This window comes from Penaeus vannamei, chromosome 28 (genome assembly GCF_042767895.1).
Source record: "Penaeus vannamei isolate JL-2024 chromosome 28, ASM4276789v1, whole genome shotgun sequence".
Taxonomy (NCBI): Eukaryota; Metazoa; Arthropoda; class Malacostraca; order Decapoda; family Penaeidae; genus Penaeus; species Penaeus vannamei.
The window spans coordinates 13,063,262-13,087,860 of NC_091576.1; the positions used below are offsets into that span (position 1 = coordinate 13,063,262).

Consider the following 24,599-nt stretch of genomic DNA (forward strand, 5'->3'; position numbering starts at 1 on the left):
CACACACACACACAATACCACACACACACACAATACCACACACACACACACAATACCACACACACACACACACACACACACACACACACACACACACACACACACACACACACACACACACAATACCACACACACACACACAATACCACACACACACACACAATACCACACACACACACAATACCACACACACACACAATTCCACACACACACACACACAATACCACACACACACACACACAATACCACACACACACACACAATACCACACACACACACACACACACACACACACACACACACACACACACACACACACACACACACACACACACACACACACAATACCACACACACACACACACACACACACACAATACCACACACACACACACACACACACACAATACCACACACACACACACACACAATACCACACACACACACACACACAATACCACACACACACACACAATACCACACAATACCACACATACACACAATACCACACACACACACACACAACACCACACACACACACAATACCACACACACACACAATACCACACACACACACACACAATACCACACACACACACAATACCACACACACACACAATACCACACACACACACAATACCACACACACACACAATACCACACACACACACAATACCACACACACACACACACAACCGCATAACCACAAACATGCATATGAGCACAAACATGTGCGCGAGCACATAGACACACACACACACACACACACACACACACACACACACACACACACACACACACACACACACACACAATACCACACACACTCAATACCACACACACACACAATACCACACACACACACAATACCACACACACACACAATACCACACACACACACACAATACCACACACACACACACAATACCACACACACACACACACAATACCACACACACACACACAATACCACACACACACACACAATACCACACACACACACACAATACCACACACACACACACAATACCACACACACACACACAATACCACACACACACACACACACAATACCACACACACACACACAATACCACACATACACACACAATACCACGCGCACACACACAATACCACACACACACACAATACCACACACACACACACAATACCACACACACACACACACAATACCACACACACACACACACACACACACAATACCACACACACACACACACAATACCACACACACACACACACACACACACAATACCACACACACACACACACACACACACACACACACACACACACACACACACACACACACACACACACACACACACACACACACACACACACCTACAAAACCACACACATGCATACAAGCACAAACATACGCATGCACACACACAAACAAACAACCACACACATTTATACATGTATATTAAAGAAGCAAAGACAAAAAGAAGGAGGGCAAGAGAAGGAAAGATGCAAAGAGAAAGATAGAATGGGAGAGAATGAGAGAGGGCATGCCTGACAGATCAAAGGAACAGTGAGAGTGTGAGGTCAAGTTCATTCATAAAAATGTAAGTGAGGTTTTCTTCAGCTAGCCTTTTTTATATGCTAGTTTTGTAATTATGTATTATAAGTATGAACATTAGTAGTAATGTTTTGATATAATTTTGTAAAGTAGTTGTATGTATTGTTTATTTATGTAGCTGTAATTGTTCAGTTAGTTTTGTTTGACAACTCAGTTAAGTACTTTCTGTTTTAAAACTTGACTGTTTGCAAGAGTTAGTTTTTGGTGCTGTAGTTTTGCTCAGCTGTATTGCCTTGGACCAGAGTGTGGGTCGCAAGTGGTCCAAACTGATAGTGGTCACCAAGCCAAGTGAGAAGACCATAGCTGAGAGAGACCGCGTCGTATCTGAGAAAGTTTCGCGCAAGACTGTACCCATTGTCGACCCCGACACTGGGATTGTGAGCGTGCAGACCACGGAGACCGTTGAGCGGATCATAGAGCGTGAGGTGACCTTCACACACCGGTGATAGTTGAAGCTCAGTGTAGGGCTAAGAGGAGAGAGAGTTCTTAGGAACTAGGACTGGATGCACCTTGTCAAGGCTTGCCAACTGAAGGTCATAGTGTTCTAACAGTATGAGCTTCATAGACCTTGGTTATTAGTGCCCTGAATGCCTAGTCACCTGAGTGAGGCAGCTGGAGATGGTAGTCATTATCCAAGCCTAAATGCAAATATCAGTGCAAAAGTAGGCTGATAATGTTAGAATCAGCAGCTGACCCACTGAAATCTTTTCCTCTGCTCATTGATGAAAAACAAAGTTTGATTGTGGATTAGATCTTTTCCTGATTTCCTGCTACTTCTCAATGTAATTCAGTTAGTAACACCCTCTTCCTGTTTGTGAAAGTTATTTCAGACACTTGTATTTAAGTAAGATCAAAGAGCAGATGGGAAAGGCCTCTCCAACTAGCCCTTAGAACTGAGGTTGCGTGCTTGGGAATGATTATTTAAAGGCATATTGTAGCCCCACTCTTTTTTTATACATCTTCTTAAGCCTGCGTCCAGTTGCCAAGTTGTTGTTTTTTTCACCTGGTAGCAAGACTAGAAGCAGCTGTTCCTCTTCCACCTGCAACTGTAGACTGTGATGAAGGCTGGACAACCACATCACCCTCAATAGCTGCTTGCCAGCACCCTCCAACTGTGGCACCAACAGATCTTACAGTATATGTATATAAAGGACCTAAGAGTTCTATGATAGTGCCTTGGTCAAGTGCATTTACCACAGATCTGTGGGCTGCTGCCACATAACATCTGTGTTCTGGCCGCTGCACTCTCCTCTAAATCACAGACTCTGGGACATAAACCTCTTCAGCTGTTATGTTGCCAATCCGCCACCAGCACTCCAGCAAGCTGAGCCAGTGTCATGGCTCTCTGCCCCATTGGGATGTTGGCGGGGATGCTTGTTGGGGCGGTCTGCAATTTTAAAAAACGAATTGTCTCTTCAGAATCTTAAATTGTTTTAATTAAAGTAAAATTTTTTTATATACAACAGGAATGATAAATTGGACTACTAATGAACCTGGTTATACATCGAATAAGATGAGAATCTGGTAAACTATCGGTTTAAAATGAGTTGCTCCAATGACTTGTATTTTGACCAATGTAGGCTGCATCATTTACATAACCACATGTGCATGTGTACATTTTGTGTCATACAACATATTAGTGTTATATATAGCAGAACAGCTTATAATGTGAAGGGAGAGCAGAACAAGATATTTTAATCAGATACTGAAGTGACAATGTTTGTCAACCAGCAGCTTCAGTTTTTTTGACAACTGATGTAATCCCACCATTGCTATGTATATGCACATGAAATTTACACTAACAAATCTTTATTTGCCTTCTTTTTTCTGTATTTCCTCTTTGTTAAAGTAGCTTGTACTTTACTAAATTTTCTCATAATGTAGTGCCATTTTGTTTATTCTGAAACTTATCTCCTTTATTTCTTGCTGGTTAAGATCACTTTGTCTTTGTATTTTTGCCTTTGAATCACAATGTATTTTCTGTATATTGTACTGCTGTTTAATTAAATCTTTTCACCCCATTTCTGTCTGCACTTTGTGAGTGATATTTCTGTGTCTTTTTCAGGTTTCTCTGTAATGCCACTATTGTTATGTACAGTCACTGCATTTGTCTCTTCCTTACTGTTTTTCACTAGGTTTTATCTTGAATTTTAAAGTATTTTTTATTTTATGATTTGTCAGAACTTCCGAAACTTCTAAATATTATGTTTTCATTAATCATGTGTTTGTTTATTTCGACAATATTCATCTTCAAGATTTCTTGGCAAACCCTTAGTTTTTCCTTTCTTTTGTTTTTGAAATTATTTTGATTGATAGAATATTGTTAAAAGTTATTGTTTGATAATTAAAACTAAAGCTGATGAGTTTAACTGTAATTAAAGACGCATTTTATTTTTACATCTTCAGTTTGATAATGAAAATCAAAACCTTTTGAGAAATAGTTATACTAGTAACACATGGAATAAACCAAAATATGCAAAGTAGTACCCTAAGCAAGATGCTGTGAATATTTAAGAAAAAGTCATATGCAATTATAATAAGCAGATGTTTATTCATTCACAAATAAATTTCCACTGCTGATTCATTAACATTTAAAGCATTAATTGAGGGAATGGCATTATTATGTGAACTGTTCATCAGATTTATTCCATATACATTGCCTGTTTTCTGATAGCAAGTATTTTCTGTTTTTGTACATTATTTTTTCTGTTTGCTAAATTTTATTTTTTTAAATTTTTATTTTTTATTTTTTATTTTTATTTTTAAAATATTTTGATGTAATGTTGCTATGCTATCTAACCTACTGGTTCCTAGAAATGTATATCTATCTGTAGTTCATATTATAATATAAAAGTGTTAAATAGTTCTGTATATCCTTTATGCAAAAAAACGGCTCAAGAACAGGTCTGAAACTAGATCTGATTGTATGGCTTTTTGAATTATGTTTGTGAATATGTATTTTTTATATTTTAAAGTACTGTATTTAGTAACTAGTATTTCATAAAACTGTTAGTTTGTCTTTTTTACTTGTTTTGCATGTTTGTAAGTATAGTTTATTGTTATTTCCATGTGAATAAATGCAGAGCGTAACTAAATAATTAATAGTTTAGAGATAGAATAGATTAATATCTTCTGAGCTTGTAGTTGTCATTTTTCCCTGCTTAAAACAATAAAAAAGCCGCTTATTTAGAATCAGTGCTCTAAAAGGTTTGAAAGTCGGTGAACAGGCTGTAGATTTGGCGCATTATAGTTTTCATAATCGTAGTACATTTGCTGTAGTATTAGAATAACATACACTTCCATATGAAGTATCAAGAAGATAATCTATTCATTAACAGAATAGAAACTGATTGCTTAGAATTTCATTTGATTTTTTCTTGTTATGCATTGTATTTATTGCTCAGTGATTTTGTTTGTAAATGTAAGGAAAATAGGGAGAAAAGAATTGCCATTAATTTTGTTTCTATTATATCATGTCTTAGAAAGCATCTAGTGCTCTTACAATATTGTGCTTGGTGTAATATTAACAAATTCCTCATATGTTCTTCCAGGTGGAGACTTGTCGGGAGACCTTAATGACTCTTTCTCTGACTGACTGCGAAAATGCGAACACAAATTCAGATGCGATAATGAAAACAACAAAGGTGAATGATGAGGGAGAGGAAGCACATGAGACTGGAGGACAGAGAGATGGTGATAACCAGGACAGCCACAGAAAAAAGGTGAAAGCCAACGAGTCCCTGGATGATGGTGTACATTCTGCTGGAAACTCGACTGATGACCAGCTTGCAGCCGATGGGGCTACCATGTCAACAGACGACTCGGACCATGATGTTTCCATGCCTCTACCTCAAACAACTCCAGATGAAAATGCAAATAGTAAATATTAAAGGGGTATTTCCATTCACGTTCAGTCTGCATCTTAATAAAGAAAAAAAAGATGAAAAAAGAAAATATACTTCAGTTGTGATTTGATTGTAATATCTATCTATATATATATATATATATATATACATACATATATATTTAAAAAATGCTAACAATCTACAAAGGACTTAATCCTCCAATTCTTGCGACGACATTAAACTATGGTGACCTAAAACTTCAAGCAGTAGAATGTGAATGTTATGTGGTACTGTGACATGGTCAGTGATTGTGTGCTTGAAGGAGTATACATATCATAGCTTTTTTCTGTGTTGTCCAGTTGGAAAATGATTCCTGATCGTGAAAATTTACTGTATTAGTCACATTTCATGCAGAAATTGAAAGAGGATTTATGGGGCACTGATCTTGAATTATTTGGGGCACATTTTTTATCCAATTTTTAAAAATGTTTTGTGACTTATTGTCATTTTTAAAAAGGGTTGCCAAATGATTTTGAAATGATTGATGTAACATTAGCTTTAACTACTATGACCTGGCATTTATCACATGATCATTGAAAATGAGGGGGAAAAGGGGGAAACATAATTGCCTTAAAATCAGTTACCACTTGATTCAGCGTATATGAAAGATATCTGTTTAAAGCATTTTAATGGATGGATTGTTAATGCATTTATGATTGGTAATGATTAAACAGGCATGAGTTGTTGTCGTTTTACATCAGATCTTTAAGGAAAGTTTGCAAAGCTTTAGCCAGTAGCTCTAAAGCATTGTCAAGCAGCTTTACTGTTCGGTGAATGTTGATGCAAGCTATAAAAAAATTGTTTCCTTAATGTGGATATACAATCAATAGTTTATATTCTGATTGTCGGAGTTCATATGTGTGAATGCAGGTGTAAATATTGAATGAGACAATTATAACATAGTTATTAAGAGTTCTTAAGATGTTTTGTAAGGATTTTATATTGACCAATATCATGTGAACATCCAGAGTCTGTCGTGTAGTTTGTACCGGGAATTATGAGTGAGCCAATTTTAATCAGTTATGGTTATTTCACTTCTAATTTTAAGATTTTGTTTTTAGATCAACCTGTTAATTGTTTAGATTGTAATTATGGAATTGTAAAGTTGTCATTTTGGACTATCACAGTTGCAGTGTTTTAGGTTACCTAGAAAAGAACCCATAGTGTAATTTTTCTATAACATGTCACATGTCGGGTCCACTGGCGATTCCAGAGAACTTGTAAAAAGAATTATACTGCCTCTGTGATTGATCAAAGTGTCCTCCTTTCTGTGCAGCTTTTTCCTAGCACTGTGAGCAAGCTATGTTCATACATACGAAGATAATCTTTTGTAAATAAAGAGTTATACCAGATAAGTCGTGAATTTTTGTTTTCTTTGATACTCATCAGATTTTACATGAGAAATGATGATTGTAGGAAATTATTTATTAATAGTGGACATTGTCAACAACAGATAATTTCAATTTATACTAAGGTTACCAAGAGGCAATTGTATAAAAGTGATATAAGAAAATGTTTCCTGCCTTGTATAAAAGCTTTTTCTGTTACCGAACAGGCTGGAGTACAACTAAATTACCCAATTTTTATGCCACATACAGATTGATCTTCCAAAATAAGGACGTGTATGATTAAGAACTTAAAACTTTCTCCAAATACTGGAATGCTCTCTTCAGATGCTTCTCTTTTTATGCCAGTAAAATCCCTGTTACAAAGAAGCCCAAACGATTGCAGTGAAAGAAGTTTATCCATAGAATAACTATTATGGTGCTGCAAGTTAAATTTCAGTTATATGTCCATTAGCCAACTGTTTGGACAATTCATTCTGAAACAAATCTCATACTTGGCAAATGAATGCTAAAATGATAATCAAAATAATGAAAATAAGTTACCATAAAAGCAGTGCACACATGAGATACCAAACACAGGAGAAGAGAAAGACATTGCAAACAAACATTAACATTCTATTCAATAGCTCTAAGTTTGGGAGATAGAAAAATGTGACAGTAACTGCATTGATGATTCAATACACTAAAAGAAATGTATCACAAGTGCACACCCCAATTCACACAAATTAAACTGAAAAAGAATATGTTCAAATATAAGTTATTCATAATAGTAATCGTTTGGAAGATATTACATAAATATGGGTAATGAATTAGAAACTACAAATAAATACCATTAATACAAAAATGTCAAGTCCTTCCAGAGCTGTGAGGAAGTTTACAATAGTTTCATTGAACAATGTTGGGTAAGCTAAATATAAGAATTATGGTGACAAAAATAATAATGAATGTTATGACAATATAAATGCATAGCAATAGCAGCAGCAGCAGCAGCAAAAACATAGTAGTAATGGTAATAATGATAATAAAATAATAAATAATAATAAAAAACAATAAATTACAATGCAAGTGCTTATAATTGATTGTGGTGCTAAACAATATAATCACGATAATGATATTGGTTGTAGAATAACAACGATATAAAATTAAACAAAGCTGTAATAACAAAAATACTAATAAAAATAAGATCAAATGCCACTACAGTCAAAAGTGAGGTGTAGCTCCACTTTGTAACATTGCTACAACGCGGATCTAGCATAGTATGTCCTTCAAACTAAGGGGTTGTTTTATGAGATTGGTAGCAAGGCGTGAAATGCAGCGCAAGCCCACCCACCCCGAATTCTGTGCCTGTTGTTGTCGTATGGGGATAATGCTACTTTCAGTATTCCACGTCGTGCTCGTTCAGACAACTTGTCAGGACCGGGGCTGGATTTCAACGGATATTTGTCTGCTAAACGGAAACAAAAGATGACCGAAAGGTGGTGACGTCACTACGGGATTTTCATCGGAAGGCCGTATTTTTAAATTTTATATGACTACAGATGGTTTAATATAAAAGAAAAGTGGTAAAAAACATTATTGAGATATTTTCCTATGTTCAAATAAATCAAACAAGAAAATGCTGAAACCATTGGTATGAACTGATATGATGTTGCAGACCGAAGGCCATCGAGGCGGAAATTTTATTCGATGTCACGTCAGCTGGGTCTTCCAGCTGGGCATCACCAAAGGTAGAACCACAGTCCCATGGAGTGACTTTAAACCTTCAGTCCTACAACACACTCGCTATGAATAGTCCTATATTTTTTAGATAAATCGTTTACTGAATAAGAATATGTCGCATTTTCTAAGTTACACATCTAATACATTTTCTACAGAGAGATGCAGGTGCATTTTATGTTGCTGAATGTTATATTATTGACATGGTAATGTAATTATTGTATAATGTTTTATGCACTGCAATAAACAAGAATGTTATGCAGGGAATCTTAGTCACTAGACTCTGATCCTACGCATCGTAAATGTAATCTAATATTTATCAGTTTATGATAGTGTGTTGTCCAATTTTATTATTTATATTCGTTTTCTTATTTGGTGTTTAGAGAACTGGAGAAATACTGCTACGGAAAAGCGGTCAGCTCGCGTTCGGAACCTCAAAGACCTTTGCTGCCCAGAATGCAACCAACTCGAAAGTAAAGATTAAACTGTTTCATCATACCGGTGTCTTTTATTTCACTCGCAACATAGGTTTTACAACTCCTTTGATGCATAATTAACCTACCTACACCTGACAAACTCTAGAATGCCCTTTGATAACATCAATAAAGGGCAATAAAATTACCCATTACCCAATAAAATTACATGCTTACATACAAATGCTACAATGACTTCATCTCGTCCTGTTCGCCCAGATGCGAAGGAGGGTGAGGTGGACGAGATGGACAACTTGTCGGACGAGAAAGTATAGGTTTCGAATGGTCAAAACATCTTGTCCATCAAGGAGTTGTGAACGCAGCATAAGAAGACGAAGAACGAGGCCCAAGGTAGGGGACCACTTCTACCTTGGACATTAACCCTCGTCTCAATTAATTTTGCAAGGTCTTTTTTTCTCTACCTTGCTTTTTCCTTCTCTTCGTCCCTTTCTATCCACATGCTCAAGTGTAAGAGCCGTGCTAAAAGGATGAAAGGTTGGCTTTATGTCAATCCTCAACGGCCTTCGTATTCCGTTTGCTATTCTCTCTTAAGTTCAAAATGTATCTTTCCCATTTGATGATTTGGTAATTTTACAGAATACCTTCGCATAACCAATTGCGACGCTTTTGGGTCGATGGATTCCTCTCTCTCTACCAACCAAATATATCGAAATTGTGCCATGACTCACCCACCCACCCACCATTAGCGATAATCTTGGTCCCAATAGCAGAGGAAGGCATGAAAGGTACCGGGGAAATTACAGGGTAAAATATAAATAATATTGTAGTTACGTATTTTGTTACACGAACGCGCCCGGATTCATGGATTCGCTTATGCGAACGAGTGGTCGTGTTGCCCACTTGGGGTGTTCACTTTTTATTTTAATGCCTTTTTCTGATGCCCTTTTGACAAGCCCTTGCCCTTTTTATAAACGCCACACCTCCAGAAGTATACATAGTAAGTTTTGGGTTCGATAGGAGCTCGTTTAACCCACACTCAAACCTCTTACAATTTGGATACTTGGCTACCCCTACCGTGACGCGCCATGGAGTCGCCACAGAAGGCAGTTGGCGGGTGACCTTGACTGTGGAGAGGTGTGAGTGTGGGCTGGGATGGATTCCTGATTTCTGGATTTTCTTGTGCTGTGATATTTTCTGATATACTGCGGTGCTACCTTGATGCCAAGTGTTTTCCCGTGCCTCATCTGTGATTTCGAGGCTGTAGTAGCAGTAGTGCTTCGTGAATAAAGGCGTGCACATGAACAGATTTTATGGCCACTCCTGTAGGAGGTAGAAATGGCCGGCTTTTCCCCATGCCCATGCCCACATCTTCTCTACGGTCCGAGGATCACTCGTCAGCTCCTGTAGTAGGGTGAGTGTCGGTGCCCCCACACTTAACCACGCTACAGATTCGTGGTGGCGAGCGAGGGATAGGGTTTTGTTTACTTCCATGCCCACGCCTTGTTTTTATGGTATTTTCTGTTTTACTTAAATGTCATGGGTTTTTAGTATTTTTTTATTTTCAACTTTAAACTCTTATGGGTAATTTTATTGTTTTATTGGGCTTGTTTTTTCTAGCTTTTTACTTCAACTTTAATGGGTATTATTTGTAGCAGGTTTTGCTGCTGCTTTTCTTGGATTTCATTTTATTGTTTTTCGATTTTAGTTGTTTACTTATTATTGTGGTAGAGGTTGAAGACCGCGACGCGCGTAGATAGAGGAAAATGGACACCGCCATCTTATAGAGCGGGAAAAATAGAAGGGGATAGCGTATAGTTTAAGATGCACCGGCCTTATAGTCACCGCTAAATGACGAAAATATAACGCGCGGTCGCCTTTCAAATTCAAAGTCGATGAGCTTGTTTACCTTGCTAGGAAAAACATGACACTGACCCACGAACGCATTTTTGCGTTCGCGAACTAGTCCGTGTATCATTACGCGCTTGTCAAAACGATATTTGGCTAATTATCTGTGTCTGCTGGTACGCATTTATACCTTTAAAGTCTTTTAGTAATGTTATTATACTTCAATTGCATATTTTTATATTTATCTATACCCTCATATCGAATCCTGCGCATCGAGTGTTTCACACTTTCTTGCGCCAGCCACAGGTTGACAGCTCACCATACCGCTCATTTCGAGATTGAAAGCCGGTGAGAAATGTTGCGTTTCCAATGTTGTGTTGATTCTGGGTTCTTTTTTAAGACCTTTACAGTGGCATCGGAGAATAATTCGACTTCAGTAACCATCCCAGTTTTATATCTGAGCCCATCAAGAGCTCCAAAGGACGAAAAAGGTGATTAAAATCGAAGCAATCCCAACAGTACAAAGAAACGAAAGTTTCACGTTTCCGGATATAAAGGTATTTGGTTTATTATTTTACGGTGTGAATGCAGCTCTGTCTTGCCGTACATACCGTGGTGGAGAGAATGTGTCCTGGGGGGTGTTGGGGGGCTTGCCCCCCATTAACCCTCCCCTCGGGCAGTGCCCGAAGGGCACGCCTAGTCACGACAATTTATATTGATATATTAGGTTGGTTGGTTTATTGGTCAATACGTTTTTGGGGGTTGGAACGTGTGAATTCCCGTAGATTTTTTGCCGAAATGTGGGTTGGGTTCCCGTAGATTTTTTGATTTATTTCGGGTCAGTCCGTAAACTTTCAAATATGGCGGTTACATCCGTAGAGTTTCATTGGCCGATTTTAAGCGCTTTTTGTGCTAGTTTTACGCATTTTTGATCGTTATTCTTCTTATTTAAGCTTGTTTTACCCCATAATTTCCCTGATATACTTCATGCCCTCCCCTGCTAACGGGACTATCAAATCAAGATCGTCGATGGAGAAATGGTACTCGATCTCCTGAACGATTCATTCGCAAAAGAAACAACGCCGAAAATCGGTGAAATCATAGGATTTCATGCAGAAAAACATCATTTTTTTCGACTTAGTCTCTGCGAGGGTGCGTCGCGGTCTTCAACAATTACCTTTTATTTATTTCTGTGGTGCCTGTGTATGTGAACTGTGCTTAGTGAATAACGCATTGTCCTTGTCCGCAGGGGTGCTGGTATACTGCCAGTGTGTCGTGCCCAAAGTGCAGTGACGTGGAGGGCTGTGGGCCAGCCTAGTATAGTTTGTGGTCGCAAACTTCACAGCCCTACAGTTCGCAGTTGCTGCCTGCCATGCCCCTCAATAAGACCTTGCAGCCAAGGTCTCGCCCACCGACCCCGGAGGACGCAGGACTTGAGGACGCACCACCCATGGCTTCGGGAGGTGTGCTGCCTGATGCCCGGGCTATTGCGGCTAGTGTCCTGGAACTGCCGCAAGCACAACTGGCCCAATTGGAAGCCCGGCTCATGGACCGTCTGGGTGCGCAGATAGGGGACCAGCTGACCCGCATGCAGGCACAGATGCAGTCGCAGTTGCAGTCACAGATGCAGTCGCAGTTGCAGTCACAGATGCAGTCGCAGTTGCAGTCACAGATGCAGTCGTAGTTGCAGTCACAGATGCAGTCGCAGTTGCAGTCACAGATGCAGGCGTTGGCGACTCTCCTGAAAAGCCAGCAGCCCACACTGTCCACCGCTGCCGAGGGGATGGTGACAGCCGCTGCTGCTACGCTACCACCCTTGTCAACCCTTCAGCCTCGTAGCGAGGAGGTCGCTGAGCAGCCGCCTCGTCTGCCTCCACTTGTGACTGTAAGTACACAGCGTCCTGCACCTGTAGCCTCGTACTTGGCTCCTGTGTTGGGTGGCCAGCCAGATGCTGATGCAGGAGACAGGAGAGACACCCTAGGGCACCAGTGGGTTACGACTGCTACCTCTAGAGAGTCAGCTTCCTCGTCTGCAGCCGGATTGCAGCTACCACCACCCATGTTGTCGGGGGCCGTACCGGGCCTGCGGCTCATCTGCAACCTTCAGTGCTGCCTCAGTCGACACAGTATAGGCTGCACCTGCAGCAAGCTACAGCAGTCTCGCAGCCCCCTGCCCATCTACACATGGCACCTCCATTAGCTGCGAATTGTATGCCGCCCTACTCCCAGTCAGTGCCAGCTCAACTGTGTGGTCACGCCTGTCCTCGCTCTACACTGGCCAGCGAGCGTGATGAGGTGCCCGTCTTTTGTGGTGAGACGCCTGCCTCCCTGGGTATTCAGCGAAGTCAGGAGCTGGAGTCCTGGATATCCAGCATCAAGCTTTCGACCCAGCCTGCCACTTCCGAGGCTTACATCCGCATGGCACGTAGCAGGGTAAGTGGATATGCCTGGTTGGTGCTAAACAGTCCTGTGTTCCCCAGCATCCAGGACTGGGTGAGTTTCAAGGCTCAACTCCGGGACCAGTTCCGTGGTGTGGCCACGGCTCAGCATTTTTACGATATACTTAGCCAGGCAAGGATGGCAGTAGGTCAGGGGCCGCTGGACCTCTTTCGCTCAGTGGAACTGGCAGTGCAGCAAGGTGTGTGCAACTATCCACAAGACATCGGGAATGCTGAGGGGCTGATGCAGCGCACCTTCCGGGAAGGACTACCAGGTTGGCTTTGTGGACAGCTACTCTGGCACGACTTCCCCTCTGCTCGTAAGATGGCCGAGAAGTGCCAGGCCGTCTGGGATTCTGTGGTTGGGGCGAGACACACCCTTCCGGATGTTCACGGGCTCCTGAGGATGGGGCCACCTCAGCCTAGCACGTTACAGGATGGTCCTGGGCTTGTACCACCCAGGGCAATATCCTGAGTCAACCACACCTGGCTTTGAGTTTTACAGGGACCTTCTACCTCAAGCGGCGCTGGTTGGTGGGACACCTGTATCCGCTGTTCCTGACACAGGTTCACAGCCAGCTCGAACCCCTGCCGCAACATCACCCCGCAGATGGTCTCGCAGGATGGGAAGTCGGCAGCGACCTTGGTGTGACTACCATCGGATGGAGGGCCATCACACCAGTGATTGCTGGGCAAGAAGAGGTCAGTGCTACAATTGTGGTGAGACAGGGCACCTGAGAGCTACGTGTCCCTTTGGCCAAGGCTGCTTGGGTGGAGTGTCCAAGCTTGCGGGCAGCCGTGCTAGCTCAACAGGAACTGAACAGCCAGCCAAGAACTAGGTTCACTGGACGGCCCATGATAGTCCTTGAAATGGAGGGGTAGCCGTTTTCCTGCTTTTTAGACACAGGGTCAGAGGTGACGATGGTGAAGAGGGAGGCCGCTACACGCCTACCAGGAGTCCGCTTGCACGCCAGCTCAATAGCTTTACAGCGCGTCAGGCCAGCCGACCCCTGCCGTGGCAGAAGTGGATCTTGCCTTCACCATCCATCCGAAGCTGAGTGTCACCCATTGGACCTGTGTTGTAGAGGGTCTTTGCTTCCCTGGCAACATCTTGATGGGAATGGACTTGTAACACCGCTTCCCTGTCCGCATGGTCCTTGAAGGTCTCTCTGCCAAGAACTACGAGGAGTTGGATGGCTGCCGTCACAGAATATTGTTCACCAGAGGGGGCACAACTGGTTATCATGTGCCTGCTTGCCATGATGTTGCTGACGAAACCCCTGAAGCAGTCGAGACTCCTGAGCTGTCGCAGTCACCTTCATCGGTAGCCGTCTCGCCTGTCCACGTAGCTGAGGAGACTGGTAGAGGCTAGGTCTGGCAAATTTGTGGCTGCTACTGTGACCCGCAGCTCTCCTCATGACACACGCCTGGCCGTTGTTGAGACCTGCACCGATCGCCTCATCGTTCCCCGCACCCTTGTGACTTTCCAGGGTCGCCGTTCCAGTGTGTGGGTTGTTAACTCGTACCTGAAGCCACGGAAGGTTCGCCCAGGTACTGTGCTGGGGTATGCTTCTTTCCTGGAACTAGAGGAGGTGGCATGCACAGTCCCAACCTCTGCGATGACCTCTGACACCCCAGACAACAAGCCCTCTGCAGAGCGCTTGATGGCCACAGCCACTCCAGACCTGGAGTCAGAAGAGTTCCCAAAGGAGGACTAGTTCTTGGACTGTGGTGAGTTCCAGGACGATGTTTACCGCAGTACTGCATGTCTGGACTTTGGGTACGAGGACGAGGACTTCTTCGTGTTTCCGGACACACCTGCCCTGGATGAAGCTTGTCAGCATGACGGAGTTGGAGGCTGCCTGTGCTGCTGTAGACTCAGGTACTGGTGGCACTGAGGCAGTCGGTACTCCCCTTCCCATTGCCCTGGGCATCTGACAGCAGACCAGGAGGGGCAGCTGCTTGAAGTGATAGACCTTTTCCCAACTCTGTTCTCAGGAGACAAGCTGGCAGTAGGGCATGTTCCAGGAGTGCAGCATCGTATCGTCACTACAACCGATACCCCAGTTTGTGTGCGACAGTGGAGGCTTCCACAGAAGAAGGAAGTGATATGCAGTGTGTGTGACCGTATGCTGATCCAAGGCGTTATTGAACCATCCTCGAGCCCTTGGCTGTCACTGGTGGTACTGGTCAAGAAGAGGGATGGAACTCACTGTTTTGTGTCGACTACCGGTGCCTAATTCGGGTGACGACCCCAGACGCCTACCCTCTTCCCCGCATTGATGAGATGCTGGACTCTAACAGGGCGCACCTGGTTCACTGTTCTCGACAGCCGGTCAGCCTACTGGGCCATCTCTGTGCACCCTGATGATCGCCAAAAGACTGCCTTCGGTGACGGCTATCAACTGTTGCAGTTTCGCAGACTTCCCTTCGGCCTCTCAACTGCACCGACGACGTTCCAGAGGACCATGAACGTTGTCTTGGCTTCTGTCTTGGAACGTCACACCCTCGCGTATCTGGACGATGTGGTGGTTGCATTGGCCAGCTTCAATGAACACCTGCAGCATCTCCAGGAGACACTAGCCCTTTTGAATGACGCAGGGATGAAGCTAAACCTGGAGAAGTGTGAGCTTGCCAAGCACCAGGTGAAGGTCTTGGGCTTCATTGTTGGTCCTGAGGGTGTAAGACCCAACCCCGACAAGACTGCTGCCATTGCTGACATGAAGTGACCTCGTTCATTTCAGGATGTCCGCCGCTTCCTGGGTGCTTGTTGTTTCTTCCGTCGCCACATCCAGGGGTTCGCGGTGATGGCTAAGCCCCTGACAGCCCTTACCAAGAAAAGGGTGAAGTTCGTGTGGGGAGACGCTGCTCAGCTGGCCTTCACCGCTTGGAAGGCCACCTTGGTAAGGAACCCAGTGCTTTGCCTGCCGAACTTCAGTCGACCTTTCAAGGTGCACTGCGACGCCAGCACACAGGCTTTAGGTGGGGCCTTTCTTCAGCGTGACGCAGAGGGTGTGCCTCATGCTGTCGCCTACTGGTCCGGCACCCTGAAAGACGCTGGGACACGATATGCTGTCATTGACCTGGAGGCTCTTGCTGTGGTGGAAGCTGTCCGAGCCTTTGACCCGTACATCTATGGTCAACGTTTTGAAGTTTGGACCGATCACGAGCCTCTGGTGGAGGTATTTTCCAGGCGCACAAAGAGCAACCGTCTGAGTCGGTATGCCTACGAGCTTGGGAGCTATGACTTTGTGCTTTTGTGGATCGAACTCTGAACAGTTGATCTGAACTATAATACGCCTTAAAGCTCTTGAGCTTCGTGCTGTGTTGTGAAGTTTTTGTGTTTGTTCTTATTGTGATTTATTTTTACTAGTCAATTTTATATATTGATATTTTATGTTTGTGTTTTGATGTTCTTTTAGTTTTACCGTTATGATTTTAAATTTCTTTGTGCGTATTGTTTTAGGGTACTGGCCCTTCCGGAGGTTTGGCATGTTGCCCACTTAGGATGTTTACTTTTTATTTTAATGCCATTTTCTGATGCCCTTTTGGCAAGCCCTTGCCCTTTTTATAAACGCCACACCTCCAGAAGTATACATAGTAAGTTTTGGGTTCGATAGGAGCTCGTTTAACCCACACTCAAACCTCTTACAATTTGGATACTTGGCTACCCCTACCGTGACGCGCCATGGAGTCGCCACAGAAGGCAGTTGGCGGGTGACCTTGACTGTGGAGAGGTGTGAGTGTGGGCTGGGATGGATTCCTGATTTCTGGATTTTCTTGTGCTGTGATATTTTCTGATATACTGCGGTGCTACCTTGATGCCAAGTGTTTTCCCGTGCCTCATCTGTGATTTCGAGGCTGTAGTAGCAGTAGTGCTTCGTGAATAAAGGCGTGCACATGAACAGTTTTTATGTCCTCTCCTGTAGGAGGTAGAAATGGCCGGCTTTTCCCCATGCCCATGCCCACATCTTCTCTACGGTCCGAGGATCACTCGTCAGCTCCTGTAGTAGGGTGAGTGTCGGTGCCCCCACACTTAACCACGCTACAATATTGATACTATCTGTCACTATATTGTCTAATGCAGGGGGCTGTGGCTCCTACGACCCCCTCCTGGTTGCTTCCGCCCCCCCCAACCCCCACAATGGAAGACAAAGAATCCTCCATGTATTATCATTAGGGTAATGTGTACAACCGACGTGCAGGAACGCCTGATGCCAAGTGGTCCGACGCTCTCTCCTGCCATGATTACGTGGAGGATTCTTTGTTTTCTTTGGTTGCAGCTCTTGTATTAGACAGTATAGTGATTAATTCTGTGTATAGCATTCATATTTTACTAGGAATTTCCTTGGTACCTTTCCTGCCCTCCCTTGCCCTCGGGGCCAATAATGTAGGGGTTTGTAGGGGGGGGGGTCTGCGGCATAATTCCTACATATACGTGCACTAGAGGATGAATCCATCGATACCAAAATCCATGCGATCGGTTATCCAAAAGTATTTTGTAATACCAAGAATTTTGTTACAAAGCTAAAAAAAAATTAATGTTAATATTCAATCATTAAAATTTGCTGTTTTCCATTTCTCTTTAATAGACTTTACCTGCAGAAACAAATACTTGCGTTTAATTCCAAGCCACTGAGTGGAGCATCGGCGTTGTCGGGCGTAGGAAAACCCATCGGGTCAAAGTATAATATCACCTGAACAAAACCAGCTCTCTCACATTGGGACAGGACTGGCAGCTTTTCCGTAGCAGCATTTCTGTCGTTTTCTAAACATTAGATGAGAAAGAAAACGGATATAAATAATAAAACTGAACCATAAACTATTATAGATGATTGACTATTAGATTGTGCGTAGGGTCAGGCAGATGATTATAAGATTCCCTACGTTACTCCCTTGTATATTGCACTGCATAAAACAATATACAATAAATTATTAAGCCTATAATGTAATAACACAACAATATAAAATGCACCCGTATCTCTTTATAGAAAATGTATTAGATGTATAACAAGAAAATCTGACATTGAACCTGTAAACGATTTATCTAAAAATTATATGACTATTCATAGGGAGTGTGTTGCAGGGGTGAAGGTTTAAAAACATTTTGGGACTGAGGCTCTGCCTTTGATGATGCCCAGCTGTTAGACCCAACTGAAGTGACATCGGATGAAAGCTAGGTAAGCATAATCATATCAGTTCATACCAAGATGGTTTCAGCAATTTTCATGGTAAATTCATTTGGAGATGGAAAATATCCCAATATTACTTTTAACACTTTTCATTTGCATTAAACCATCTAGTCTTAAGAAATAACAAAAGTACAGCCTATGGAAAAATGTCTATAGTGACGTCACCATCTGTCGGTCGTCTTTTGTTTCCGTTTAGCAGACGAATTTCCGTAGAAATAGCCCTGCACACGGAGCGTCCCGTGGCACGACGGTTTCTTTACATGTTTAAAAAGTAACATAGTTATATTGTAACTGAGATCTGAATAGCTTAGGCCTGATACCACACCACATGCTAGAATTATGGGTAATAAATTCATCTCTTGATACCTGATAGATTTGAAGATGGAAAAAAAAAATCTTGCTTATTATTTCGATTACGATACTTATGATAATAACAATAATGATGATAATAATAGTAATGATAATAATAATATGATCATTTTCTCCTGTTATCATTATTATTATTACTGTTATTATCATTATTATTATACATCATGAACATCATCTATATTCAAGACAAAAAGAAACGGTGATTTTACTATTTGTGGAGCTTTATTCTAAGGATTCCTTGCTTCTTATCAATATGTATACAAATTTGAATGTTTTGTTCTGCAACTCTACTTCGACGGTGTTTATTCATCTGTCTGCATTTTGATAAATCTAAAAACACATGTATTATATTTTTATTTATTCAAATTCATGTTCTTATTGAAAAGTAACCATAAATAATCTCTCAAGAGTTTAAATATAAATGTATGTCACGTAAATAAATTTAAACGATTATTTATCCCCATTTATCAATGTTGCCAAGTCAAGTATTGTTTCATTTTCTCATTTGACCCATGAAATAAACGTTATGTTCTCCTTGTTAACCTTTTACCGTTTTCACATGCGTTTCATGATGAAATATCTTTTAAATGATTCTTAAATGGCTAAATGAAGTTACAAAATAAAATATAAGAATTGGTATTTTTCATATTCGGCGATGGGTCGCGCATGCGTATTAACGAACTAAATGGACAGGTTGGCACGCCTGTGTGGGCGGAACGCAGACTAGCAATTACTTGAAATTCGACAGCCAAAAAATCAAAGTACTGCAAGAATGTCCAGATAAGGATGCTGCAAATAAAGTCTATATTTTCCGGTTATGTTAACTGGCTGCGGATGGCATCATATGATGCACCGTGCAATTGACAGCCGATCCCTTCGAGCAGCGGTCGGCCGCGCGGCATGGGAGCTGAGTGGGCCAGGGAACATCAGCCGCCAAGCCTTACAGGCCCCAGGCCCACCACCCCGGGCCCGCGTGTGCGATGGGCTGTTTCCCGCTAAATGAGTTGTTCGCCTTCGGCGCGTGCTAAAACCAGGCCCGCCACTCTTTCTGAGCTTATTTACATATGTTTGCATGTATTTGCAAATTTTTGCAGATTTTTGCATACTTATTTTTTCTCAGATATAAATAAACAGACACATTTGCGCGAAAGAGGGAAGGCAGCACCGCCACGCGCGCACACTCCAGTGCGGTCCCATGCGTCGCCTGAGTCGAAAATAAATAAAACTAGGGGACTACACGCCATGTTGCATAATACCGCAGCCAATGGGTTAATTATCCATTTTCTTTTATATTTGTTATGCCTTGGCTGATGGAAGCTAGGCCTCCATGATGGCAAATTTGGGTGTGTCGATGGTAGAGATCTACACTGACTTTCTCAACGGGGTCGTGGAGCCGTGTGGTAAAGGGCCTAATGCCACCATTGCCACTAGGATGGCTCGGGTCTCGAACCACTTGTGGAAAAGGTCAGTGCCAGCTGGCCGCATCTGAGTCGGAGGGGAGGTACTCCTGACTCCACTTCAAGACTCGATTCGAGTGCACTTCAAGGCTCCAAGACACATGCAAACAAACATTCTGCACAACATCCAATCCTTTCAAATTTGAATTCGATTCCGAGCCATACACGATTGACCTATAAGCTACTTTAGATCTAATTAGGGCTATATATATCGTTAACAAAGACTTTCTATCAACTCTCCATTTATTTCCATAAATGTACTTTTAGTAAATTAAGTTCTCTTTGACATTTATTCTTTAATTGATCAATGTGATCAATCGTCTACGATTAGAGTAGACCGAGAAATCTAGCAGAATTTTAAATAGGTATTAGGTGATTGTCTTGAGTTGGCCCGGTGTTCGGCATCTTGCAATGTGAAACAATTACCCCAATACTCAATCTTGTGGAAAACATAAAACACCACCGGAGGCTCCAGTTATGAATCATGTCCAGGGTCAGTTGGATGCGATTAGCCGAGAATTCTGCATTATTGCTGAAATGCCGTAATGTACAGCCATTAGAATACAATTTGTAATTAACATTCCGAGAGGGGGCTTGTAAGATGTCATTGATCATGCACAGGAATGATGTTGGTAACATCATTGAGTTTTCTAAAAGTATAAAGTTTTTTTGAGTAGGCCATATCGCCATATGCTTTTTGGTAATTGCTTCTTGAATATGACCGTCCAGTTTTACTAGATGCTCAAGAGTTTGGCGTCCATTTCAGAAGCCGCACTGTTCGTCAGCTAGAAAATTTCTGGAATTAAAAAAATGCAATAGCCCACTGTTGGGAATTCGGTCCATGATCTTGCATAAACATCTTGTCAACGCAACTGAACAGTAAGAGATGGCGGATCTTGGATTTTCCCTTCCTTTCCTTCCTTTCCATATGGGAATAATGTGGGCGAAGTGCCATGAGGTTGTAAAAGTCTGGCTTTAATAGGCTTTACCATCTCATACCTAATCTCATCGGGGCCTGGGGACTCTTTTACAGGCTTCTAGGGCTCAGACAAGCTCATCCATTTCAAGATCTTTATTGTAATCCAAATCATCTATGGCAAAGTGTATAGATTGTACCTCAGCCGCTTCCTTGGTGGTCAGGAATGCGGGATGGTAATTGTCTGAGCTGCTTGTATATGAGAATTGCCTGGCGAGTGCATTAGCACAGTCTAGGCGAATAGAAAATTATGCCCTCGTGAATAATGTTTTTAATTTTGAGTTTTTTTCTTAATCATCTTATTAATAGTGGACCAAACATGTGACATTTTAGTGTTGCTGTTAATTGTGGAGACAAAGTTCCGGCAGGAGTCTCTTGCTTGTCTAATTGTTCTGCAAGCCCTACTGCCCTAAAATGGAAGAGTGCAGGATTCGAAATTGAGATATGCCATCTACTGGATTCATGAAATACTTATACACATGATTGGTGTATCAGAACCAGTCCTTAAGGCTTTCTATTAGTGTACGGGATACGTCATATGCAGAAACTGCAAAACCTGTGGTATAGCAAGGTAACATTATTGCATCTATCATTTACTGCAGTCTTGAATCAGTCTTGATGATATTCTCAAAATTCATATTTCATATTAGTCAGATTATTCTCACAGATTTAACTCGGTAAACTTGTATTATTCAGTTGAGATAAGTGTGAGGAAAAGTTAACTATGAAAAATTCATAGATTATTTATTAATCAAATGAAATTAGCCAATAAGCAACACCAATCATACAAATTAATGTGCCACTCAAAGAACATTTAAATTTTTCATAATTAAATACAACCACTGCACCAATCTGAATATGCAACATTTCTACGACTTTCGATTAATAAAAATAAAATATAAATTCACTGAAAGCAAAATGTTATGTTACAAAATCAGAACAGGTAACTTTAGTACTCAATATGGAAATTAAAGCAATTGTTCCTATTAATTATCAACAAATTATCTAACAAAAATAATGAAATTATATGCAATACTCAAATCATGTCATTAAAATACTACTTCAATATCTTTACACAGTTACTAAATCAAAAGTTAAGATTATCTCCATTAAAAAGTAAATTAATACATATCAAGAAAATATCCGGAAATATATCTCATTAATGGCAATATATTAAGCGAACGCTTAGAACCTTAAATTGACATCAAACAATTTACTAATTCAAAGCCAAAACTTAAAAAAAAAAAAAAAAACTAATACATACTTAGAGGATTGCCAAATTTATCCAAACACAAAGTTACTGGGTGTGTGCTTCATGCGCAGGGTGGTGTGAAGTGATGGTGTGGTAGCCTAGATAGTGTTAAGCGCTTGCATGCCTCCTCGCTTGTAGCTGCCACCGCTGGCTAGCCTTGTGCGAAAAAGGGAGCAGCGCTGCATGTCTCCCTTGCCAGTGCATAGCCTCTCCACCATCGAGACTTCTGCAGTGCCTCCTCGTGGCCACCTATGGAAACTGGCACCTTGCGGTACCAGGCTGAACTGTAGGGGATCTCGGAGCAGCAGGAGGCCCCAGAGGTACAGGGTCATTGCCTACCGGCGTGTGGACACGCCCTGGCCCTGTACTAACTCCTACCCCTAAGCCCCCTGGGGTCAGTGGGAGGTTCGGGGTAGGTGGGCCTTGCCAGTCCTCCTCCCCCCAGAGAATAACCCACTGGCAGTGCTTTCAATAAACGGTAATGCTGGGGGGAGGGAAATCGTCCCTCCTACCCAGCGAGAGAGGTGCGCTTCGGGCCCAGTTGGGAGGGTGGCTGATGGGGCGCAGGATGGGAACGGGAGCTCTTTGTCCCGCCTGCGTTCTGGCAGCCGCCAGCCCAATATGAAGCTTGTGGGGCAAAGCCCTAAGGAACCCCAAAGGTGGATGATGGGTCCTGCAGCCTGCCGCCTTTTAGGTGGGGCAGCGTCGGCGGGGGTGGCAGAGGTGGCGTCCACCCGGAGCGACTGCCCGAGGGTTAACCTCAGGCGTTAAGTGAGGGTGGGGGCTTGGAACGTCCGCTCTTTGCGTCAGGATGATCAGTTGCCCCTGCTATCGAGGGAACTGGGGAGGCTGAGAGTGGGGGTGGCTGCTCTCTCGGAGGTGAGAAGACCTGGCAGCGGAACAATCAGTGTAGGTGGCTATACCTGTTACTGGTCAAGCCGCAGCGATGGTCACCATCTTCAGGGAGTAGCCAAAGCTATCTCCAATAGGCTCCAGCCCTCGGTGATAGAGATTACTCCAGTCGATGAGTGTATAATGGTAATGAGACTGAAGCTGTCTTTTGGCTTCATGTCTCTTATTGCTGTGTACGCTCCTACCGATGTTTGTAAACTTGACATGAAAGAGATGTTCTACGCCAAATTTGCGTCTGTGGCAGACAGTTGTCCCCGGTAAGATATTCGTATTGTTCTGGGTGACTTCAATGCGGTATCTGGCTGTGATCGAGCTGGCTACGAGATGTTAGTCGGTCCTCATGGTTCGGGAGTTAATACCGGCAGCGAGAATTCCCTCCTTTTCCGGGATTTTGCAAGATCTCAAAAATTGAGGATTTCTGGCTCCTGGTACCAGCGGCCAAGTACCAAGTACCACATCGTTGGACATGGTACAGCGATGCGGGTAATGCAGCCAAGGAGATCCACATTCTCGTTAGTGCTCGTTGGAGGATACTCCAGAACTGCAGGGTGTATAGGAGTGCCGAGTTCTGTGGTACTGATCATAGATTGGTTGTGGCTACTCTCCGGGTTCACTTCAGAACTCCCCAGCGGCCCAATGATCACCCTAGGGTGTTTCATCTGGACAGGCTGAAGGAGAGGTAGTGTGCTTGGAGATTTGCTGAGACAATCTCTGATCGGTTCACTGCACTTGACAATCTCACAGACCCTGTACTTCTGCGGGACACCTTCAAGCGCAAAACGCTTGATGCAGCCCAAGAATCGATTGGAGAACGCCCGAGAACAAGAATTTAATCTCTCAGGAGACACTGGAAGCCACAGATGCTTACTGTGCAGCTCGTCTGGCAGGGGATCAGGATTTGCACTGTTCTCAGGTGCGCAGAACTCGGTCTCTGTTAAGAAGGGACAAGGAACAGTTGATTAGGAGTCTTGCTGAGGAGGTCGAAGGCCATTTCTTAGTAAATGACCTTCGTCCTACAGACCAAGCCCTGAGAAAATTGAATTCCAAGCCCTCTTCACAGGTGACTGCAGTCACCTGTGTAGGTGGCCAGATCGTCTCAGATCCTGTTGCGGTGCGGAAGCGTTGGACTGAGCAGTTGTATCAGGTTGACC

The 24,599-nt window shown here is 42.8% G+C and overlaps 2 protein-coding genes across 3 annotated transcripts in view; both read left to right on the forward strand.

Annotated features, from left to right (window-relative positions):
* Positions 1–6,874, forward strand: part of LOC113817812 (protein lap4) — a 72,328-nt gene extending 65,454 nt beyond the window's left edge. Inside the window, exons 15-16 of the mRNA XM_070141821.1 lie at positions 1,849–2,031; positions 5,158–6,874. Coding sequence (XP_069997922.1) covers positions 1,849–2,031; positions 5,158–5,496 — 522 coding nt within the window. The 3' untranslated portion in view covers positions 5,497–6,874. The remainder of the gene's footprint in view (positions 1–1,848; positions 2,032–5,157) is intronic.
* A 3,078-nt stretch (positions 6,875–9,952) lies between these two features.
* On the forward strand, positions 9,953–12,876 carry LOC138867180 (zinc finger protein 853-like). 2 transcript variants are annotated; one of them, XM_070141825.1, is made up of 2 exons: positions 9,953–10,518; positions 12,102–12,876. In XM_070141825.1, the coding sequence occupies exon 2, from the start codon at positions 12,225–12,227 to the stop codon at positions 12,534–12,536; it is 312 nt and encodes a 103-aa protein (XP_069997926.1). In that variant the 5' UTR covers positions 9,953–10,518; positions 12,102–12,224; the 3' UTR covers positions 12,537–12,876. The 2 variants fall into 2 exon arrangements, with proteins under 2 accessions (XP_069997926.1, XP_069997927.1); XM_070141826.1 differs by having other exon boundaries at positions 9,953–10,418.
* The last annotated feature ends 11,723 nt before the right edge of the window (positions 12,877–24,599 follow it).

Excerpts from the sequence above, each read along its gene's own strand:
- LOC138867180 (XM_070141825.1), top strand. The coding sequence starts at position 12,225 with ATGCCCCTCAATAAGACCTTGCAGCCAAGGTCTCGCCCACCGACCCCG.